Here is an 8,915-nt window from a genome sequence, read left to right as displayed (position 1 = left end):
TATGGTGTATTATCGTTCATTAGCAGAGGGATTGAAGTGATGTTGCAACTGTACAGGACTTTGGTTAGGCCGCATTTGGAGTACTGTGTGCAGTTCTGGTCGCCTCACTTTAGGAAAGATGTGGAAGCTTTGGAGAGGGTGCAGAGGAGATTTACCAGGATGTTGCCTGGAATGGAGAATTGGTCGTACGGGGATAGGTTGAGAGTGCTAGGCCTTTTCTCGTTGGAACGGTGAAGGATGAGGGGTGACTTGATAGAGGTGTATAAGATGATCAGGGGAATAGTTAGAGTAGACAATCAGAAACTTTTTCCCCGGGCACAACAGAGTGTTATAAGGGGACATAAATTTAAGGTGAAGGGTGGAAGGTATAGGGGAGATGTCAGGGGTGGGTTCTTTACCCAAAGAGTGGTGGGGGCATGGAATGCGCTGCCTGTGGGAGTGGTAGAGTCAGAATCTTTGGTGACCTTTAAGCGGCAATTGGATAGGTACATGGATGGGTGCTTAAGCTAGGACAAATGTTCGGCACAACATTGTAGGCAGAAGGGCCTGTTCTGTGCTGTATTGTTCTATGTTCTAAAGTCATGTTGACTATCCCTTATCAGTCCTTGCCTTCCCAAATACATGTAAATCCTGTCCCTCAGGATCCCCTCCAACAAGTTGGCCACTACCAATGTCAGACTCACTGATCTATTGTTCCCTGGCTTTTCCTTACCACCATTCTTCAATAGTGGCACCATGTTGTTCAACCTCCAGTCTTCCGGCACCTCACCTGTGGCTATCAGTGATACAAATATCTCAGCAAAGAGCCCAGCAATCACTTCCCTAACTTTCCACACAGTTCTATGGTACACCTGATCAGGTCCTGGGGATTTATACACCTTTATGCATTTTAAGACATCCAGCACCACCTCCTGTGTCATACGGACATTTTACAAGATGTCAGTATTTATTTCCTCTATGTTCTCTATCTTCCAAATCCTTCTCCACAGTAAACACTGATGCAAAATACTCCTTTAGTATCTCTCCCTTCCCCTCCTCCCCCAACCCCTCCACGGTTCTACAAATAGGCAGCCTTGCTGATCTTTAAGGGGCCCTCTTCTCTCCCGAGTTATCCTTTTGTTCTTAATGTATTTGTGGAATTCCTTTGGATTCTACTTAACCCTATTTTCCAAACCTATCTTTTTTGCCCTCCTGACTTCCCTCTTATGTACACTCCTACTCCCTTTATACTTTTCTAGGGATTCACTCAATCTTTCCTGTCTATATCTGACTTATGCTTCCTTCTTTTTCTTAACCAAACCCTCAATTTCTCTAGTCATCCAGCATTCCCTACACTTACCAGCCTTTCCTTTCACCTTAACAGGAATAAACTGTTTCTGGACTCTTGTTATTGCATTTCTGAAGGATTCCCATTTTCTAGCTTTCCCTTTACCTTCCATCACTATTTTAAAACTAATAGAATTATGGTCGCTGCCCCTAAAGTGGCCCCCCACTTCAGTCACCTGCCCTCCCTTATTTCCCAAGAGTAGGTCAAGTTTTCTTTAGTAGGTACATCCACATATTGAATCTGAAATTTTTCTTGTATACACTTAACAAATTCCTCTCCATCTAAACCCTTAACACTATGGTAGTCCCAGTCTATGTTTGGAAAGTTAAAATCCCCTACCATAACCACCCTATTATTCTTACAGATAACTCAGATCTCCTTACAAATTTGTTTCTCAATTTCCCTCTGACTATTAGGAGGTCTAAAATACAATCCCAATAAGGTGATCATCCCTTTCTTATTTCTCAGTTCCACCCAAATAACTTCCCTGGATGTATTTCCGGGAATATCCTACCTCAGTACAGCTGTAATACTATTCCTTATCAAAAGTGCCAAACACCACTCGCCCTCCTCTCTTGCCTCCTTTTCTGTCCTTCCTGTAGCATTTGTATCCTGGAACATTAAGCTGCCAGTCCTGTCCATCCCTGAGCCACATTTCTGTAATTGCTATGATATCCCAGTCCCATGTTCCTAACCATGCCTGAGTTCATCTGCCTTCTCTGTTAGGCCTCTTGCATTGAAATAAATGCAGTTTAACTTATCAGTCCTATCTTGTTCTCTGCTTTGTCCCTGCCTGCCCTGATTGTTTGACTCGCTTCTTTTATCAACTGTACCAATCTCAGATTGATTCTTTCCTCACTATCTTCCTGGGTCCCACCCCTCCACCTTACTAGTTTAAATCCTCCTGAGCAGCTCCAGCAAATCTCCCTGCCAGTATATTAGTCCCCTTCCAATTTAGGTGCAATCTGTCTTTCTTGTACAGGTCAATTCATCCCCAGAAGAGATTCCAATGATCCAAAAATGTGAATCCTTCTCTCATACACCAGTTCTTCAGCTCTATCCTCCTATTCCTACCCTCACTAGCTCACAGCACTGGGAGTAATCCAGATATTATCACTCTCACGGACCTCCTTTTTAAGTTCCTGCCGAACTCTCTATATTCTCCCTTCGGAATATCATCCTTTTCCCTTCCTAAGTCATTGGTTCCAATGCCTCCTGCTGGTCCTTCTTCCCCTTGAGAACATTCTGCACCCTCTCTATGGCATCCTTGATCCTGGCACCAGGGAGGCAACACACCATTCTGATTTTTTGCTGCTGGGCTCAGAAACATCTGTCTATGCCTCGGACTAGGAAGTCCCCTAATACAATTATTTCTTGGAACCCGACGTGCACCTCATTGCATTGGAGCCAGTCTCAATACCAGAAACTTGGCTGTTCGTGCTACATTCGTCACCCCTACCTGAGAATCCGTCACCCCTACTTTTTCCAAAACAGCATACTTATTTGAATATGCTTCCTTCTTTTTCATAACCAAAACTCCAACACCTGAAATACCTCAAAAAGCGAGCAGCTCTTATAGCCATAACTTTTTCCGGTCCCCTATCTTGGATTACCCGGAATCCTTCTTATTTACAATTTATAAGGGATGTTTTGGGATTGAAGAGATTATATTCAGTGCTCAAAAATCTTTTGAATTTCTGTTATATGTAGATACTTCGGTTTATTTTATTTTATCTTAATTTTTTTTGATAAACTTCTTTTATTTTTGAAACAAAATCTGCAGCATTGCATGTATCTGTTTAAGCTTTTGTTGAAGTCAAAACAAATTTAAAAATGGTCTTTAAAGCCAGGTTTCAGTCTGGGATCTGATCTGACCAGTAATAACATCAGCTGGGATCATAATATTTGTCATGTTGTGTTTGATAAATAAACCGAACCGAGTAAAAGATTAAGACACTGCATGTTATCTGCCCTTCTATCTAAATATTTGTAATGTTGAAATGTGTAAATTTATTCTAAAATGAAGGATGCAATTGGTATCTTATTCTCACTTCACCATCGGCTGTTGGAAATTTACCATAAACGTCCCAACACATTTCGTAAGAGTATTTATAAATAGCATTTGGCATTGCGCATGTATGAAGATATTATGACAGCTAGATTTTAGGAAGTGCCATAAAATAAAGAAAGTGGGAGAGACGGCCAGAGAGCTATGTCCAGGCAACAATCACCAATAATGATTTATCTTCTATACTTATACACTATGAGTTAATTTTATATATATGTTTAGCCTGTATCCTATCCATTACAAACAATTCAATATGGTATGAATGTATACTCTAATACACATTTTTCCTTTTTAATCACCATCTACTTGATTGGTTAAAATGCAAATATATTATTTATGATTAGAATTTCAATTGTAAATCAAATTTTAAATAGAAGAAATAATGGGCAGAATCATATCGTGATCTGAGCAATGGGAGCTATGGCAAGGTGAGCGGTAACATCAGGATGACAAGTGCTGTGAGGCCCATCTCAACATCAAGAATAACTCATGTCATCTTTTATGCTTTTCACAAATCCGCATGGTGATTACTGCAGCAAGTTGTCAATTCAGTTGAGGGTGCTGTAGAATTCTAGTATATCGGTGAGTGCAGAGTTGATTCTGAGAACAGTGCATGGTTACATGGAGTAGAAATTGACCATTGGGGTGTCATATGCAATTAAAGAGGTGGGTTTGGTACAATACAGTGAGAGAATCAGCTATGCCTCACTTTGACATAACCTCCAAAAAACTTGACACAGCCAGAAAAACATAAGATTCAGCCTAATATAGTTTATGGAGCACACTACAACTTCACTGTGTGTGCATGGTGTTCTTGAAATATCAGCCCCTTTGTGCATAATAAGGTTCAGCAAAAAGCAAAATGATAAAGCCCCAGATAATTTGTTTAAGTGGTATTGGTTCAGACATATTTATTGAGGCATAAATGTCAATGAAAAGAAGATAAACTGAACCTCGGAACAAGAGGTTAATTCACAAATTAACCCTGTCCTGCTATGCATTGAAATGTCTGATCTGTGACCCAATTCCAAATACCTGCTCTTGTCCCACATTCTTTTATATCTTTGGCAAACATATTCTGGATTAGTGGTGCTGGAAGAGCACAGCAGTTCAGGCAGCATCCAAGGAGCTTCAAAATCGACGTTTCGGGCAAAAGCCCTTCATCAGGAATAAAAGCAATAAAAGGAATAAAAGAGGTATGGCAGACATACCTCTATGTTAGCATCAGAACATTTAGAAACTACTTTTGTCTGCCACTTTATTTCTCAATCGGCAAATTACAGTTCAAACCAAGGTTGGGTTACTAAAATAGTACTGTTAAAGAAAAATCACGATAATTCATTAATTATATTTTCATATTTTCTAGAACACATATTTGGGATTCCTTGATTATAAAAAAGAAACCATTAGGAAACTTGGTATGAAGGCAAGCACATGCTCCTTTAACCCTGGTGTTTTTGTAGCTAACCTCACCGAGTGGAAGCAGCAGAACATCACAGAGCAGCTTGAAAGGTGGATGGAAATCAATGTAGTGTAAGTTGATACAGATATCTGCTTGCATTATGCATTTTTCCTGGGGCAAACAGTAGTTGGCCCTTCAAAATGTGACATTGGTTATCGGCGGCAGATGTTCCCCAAGTCAGAATGAGTCTGCACCTGGGTGATCGATGTCACTACCTAACATTGATAATTAGATTACTGTTTGTGCATGCATAGTTGGCCTTACCGAAATTGGACTTAAGTATGTCTGGGGAAGCCTGGGACTTAAAATGCAAGAGGGGGGACAAAGGCTAGTAAAGTAGCAGCCACAATTGAACAGTGCAGGCAGGCAGCTCCTTATGGTGGGTCAGAGATAGCAATTCCATTTTGAATTTGGACATGAACGGAGCTGTGGGAAAAGCTGACAGCTCCAAGGGCTTTCCTTTGCCGAGCACTCCATGGCAAAAACCCTGAATGTAGAAATTTTTAGAACTGTGTTAATTAACTCAATTTGAAATTTCATTCAAGTCATCTTGGATTTATTTCTCAAACAAGAAAAAATGTAAATTCAATATTTACTAACTTAGAAATGTTACTTGTGGTGTCATGAAGAAATTGTTGGATTTGTCTAAGAGTATCTCTGCTAAGTATTTGTTTACACTTCTTGCATCTCCAAAGGCAACCTGGAGTTGATAGATACATATCTCATACTCTTTACAGGGAGAACTTGTATGGTGGTGCTCTGGCTGGCAGTGTTACAACACCCCCCATGCTCTTGGTGTTCTATAAACAATACTCTTCCATTGATCCATTATGGCATGTGAGGTATCTTGGTAAGTTTTCAGCTTGATTTAATAAATAAATATAGTCTAATGTAGCTGAAACTGCTTGAATCATTATCATACATGCTAATACTTTCCTCTTTTGTTAAACAAAGCTCGGATTAGTCCCTGTTCCGGCATCATAGCTGAGCACCCCTATATAATCCAATCATTGTGTTTGTTATCTATGAAATAAATCTTGTCCAAGGGAAACCATTTGCAAATGCTATTAGGAAATATTAATTTCATCTTGATTTTAACTTGATAAAGCAGGCTGATACAGGCAACAATTTTGTAACTGACGAGACTGAAAGACCAAATTGGCAATCTGACAGCCTTTTTTCTTCTTTGGCTAATATCCACTAGTTTTGAATCTTTCTGTACACATGTCTCTAGATCATTTTGCTTCTTCACAGTTCCTAGCACTTTACAGTTTATAAAATACTCTGATATATCATGGGTCCAAGTTAAATATTCTTGCACTTCCCACACATTGAGCTGGTCACTTAATTTATCAATTTTCCTTCCCGCTGCCATCTACAGTACTTATTGCACTTCCAAAAGCTAGTGCTGTCAATTAAATTCCTTCATCTAATTATTTCATAAACATGTATTGACTGAAAAACTGAGATCCAGTGCAGGTCCCAAAGGACATGCTAGTCACATCTTAACAGTTCCATATATATTTCTTTTATTCCTACTCTATATTTCACCCAAATAATAACAAACCCATGTCAAAATATTTCCAGTTCCTCATGCTTCCATTTTTCTGAACCTCTTATTCTCTTTGAAGAGCTTCTAAAACTGTCAGATTTTTGTTCAAATAGTTGTGGCAGTTTGTCATGTTCAGACTTTGACATTATACAGATTGCAGTTTGAGTTGGAATGAGCATAGCACAATTTATTTTATATTCAATGATAAAACAGTAACATTAGCCACACTAGAAGAGGAAAGACAAGAAAAAGATTAAGGGCGGCATGGTGGCTCAGTGGTTAGCACCGCAGCCTCACAGCACCAGGGACCGGGTTCAATTGCCGCCTCAGGCAATTGTCTGTGTGGACTTTGCACATTCTCCCTTTGTCTGCGTGGGTTTCCTCCGGGTGCTCCGGTTTCCTCCCAAAGTCCAAAGATGTGCAGGTCAGGCAAATTGGCCGTGCTAAATTGCCCGGGGAATGGGTCTGGGTGGGTTGCTCTTCGGAGGGTCAGTGTGGACTTCTTGGGCCAAAGGGCCTGTTTCCACAATGTAGGGAATCTAATTTTTAAAAATCTAAAAATCCCTATATTATACAATTTATCAAGTATGAAGACAACATTCAATTCTTACCAGTTGGCAGCATTTGTGAGAATGGTATGTAAGGTTTTGAAACTCAGCTTGGAATCATATTGGATGAATGTTCTGTTTCAACTCAAGACAGCAGCTAGAGATGGTGACATAATTAATGGCAAAAATACAAAGTCATTTGCAGTCCTTAACTGAGGATACTGCAGATCATCCAAGCCTGTACGTTTGACAGCAAGACAGTGGACAGATTGGGAGTCTCATCTGAATGCATGAGCAGCTTGAACCTTTCCAGTTTTTAGGGAACAACCTATAAATAATGAATAGTATCCAACGGTTTATCTAGTAAACATTGCTTGCTCACTGCCAAATTTACATTCGGAAACAAATAAGATGCACATATGGAATATTTCACATCTTGCAAGTACCCTATATTCTCCAATGTACTTTTATTTTGTCTGTTGCTTTATCATTCAATCTTACCATTGTGAATTAATTTCACTTAGATGTTTTTGAGTTATTTCAACTTTCTTGCACAATATTTTTCATTGAAGTACAATGCTTAATGTATCAGTTTAGATGATACAACTGCTAAGGTGGGCCTCCAAAGTGTAACCACACATAAAAACTGTAAATTTGACTGCATTTTCCAACTACAAAAATGCACTTGCGTAACGTCTAGACCAAATTTGACTGCATTTTCTAACTACTAAAGTGCACGTAATGTCCAGACCAAGCATGGTATTAACAAGAGACTTGGGGAATAATTCAATGACATTCTTGAAGGTCCCGCAGAGTGGAAACTCAGAGGATGAGTTTTTGGGGGAAAAAAATGATTACATTGAATGCAAGCTAATTTTTAAATTTAAAAAATCTATATAAGGATCAGCATAAAGATTAATGTTTACAATTAGCTGAGATGTTTCACCATTCTGTATTGGAGTTTACAAAATGCATAAACCATGCAGGAGATTTTTTATTATTATTGGAAGAAAGAATTATTGTTTTGTGCTTGACTCTAGGAATTTTTTATATTTAGATACTACAATTTTGATTTCAGAAATGTATCATTCTGTTATGTAGGGTCTAATGCCGGTACCAGATATTCATCGCATTTTATTAAAGCTGCCAAGTTGCTTCATTGGAATGGACGTTTCAAACCATGGGGGCGTACCTCTTCTTACAGTGATATTTGGGACAGATGGTACATTCCAGACCCCACTGGAAAATTCCACCCAGTACGTAGACATGCAGAGGATGAAGAAGCTCATTAGAAGAAAACAATAAATGTGACTTTTTAATCATTAGCTTAGTTTGTACAAAAGTACCACCACTCAGGAATTTGTGATTCAATCCATTCTAATTGTGCATTCAGATTGCTTCATTTTTTAGGCTGTATTTAAATGCACAACAAATGAGACCACAGGTTTTACCGCTATGGAGAAAATTGAGGACTTTTAGTCATTCCTGATCCTAGTAAAATAAGATGTTCAAATCCTGTGTAAGCCTGGATGAAATAAGGACTTTGTTTTAGCCCAGGTAAGACCACATGTATTATTAAATATTTTAATATTGATCATGAAACTATTATTCATTCAGTCCCGATTGAATCACTTTTACTTTTTAAAAAAATTAACAAAATATCTTGAATGTTATCGTCAAAATCACATTGTTCTCCTTATTGGAAAAGAGATGTTAGGAGAGAAGCTATTTAAGACAATCGTTTTATTCCAATTTTTGATACAGATTTCACATTGTATTATAAATTTGCATTCTTGCATTTGTTTAGTTCCAAAATAACTGCAACATCCATGAAACAATTATAAAGCAAATGAAAACTTAACAGGAACTGAAATTTCTTCAAACTTGTATTAATACCCCATGTCATATTAAGTATTTGATGTCATTAAATTTTGCACATTAAGACACTTAAACAGAAA

General features: G+C 38.5%; 1 protein-coding gene across 6 annotated transcripts in view; it reads left to right on the top strand.

Moving 5' to 3' along the window:
- Nucleotides 1–8,915, top strand: part of glt8d1 (glycosyltransferase 8 domain containing 1) — a 37,321-nt gene extending 28,406 nt beyond the window's left edge. For all 6 annotated transcript variants that reach the window (XM_043707866.1, XM_043707868.1, XM_043707863.1 and 3 more), the window contains 3 exons: nucleotides 4,762–4,928; nucleotides 5,595–5,707; nucleotides 8,059–8,915. In XM_043707866.1, the coding sequence (XP_043563801.1) occupies nucleotides 4,762–4,928; nucleotides 5,595–5,707; nucleotides 8,059–8,249 (471 nt within the window). In that variant the 3' untranslated portion in view covers nucleotides 8,250–8,915. The remainder of the gene's footprint in view (nucleotides 1–4,761; nucleotides 4,929–5,594; nucleotides 5,708–8,058) is intronic.

Source organism: Chiloscyllium plagiosum, chromosome 18 (genome assembly GCF_004010195.1).
Source record: "Chiloscyllium plagiosum isolate BGI_BamShark_2017 chromosome 18, ASM401019v2, whole genome shotgun sequence".
Lineage (NCBI taxonomy): Eukaryota > Metazoa > Chordata > Chondrichthyes > Orectolobiformes > Hemiscylliidae > Chiloscyllium > Chiloscyllium plagiosum.
This window is presented reverse-complemented; position numbering and strand designations above follow the sequence as displayed.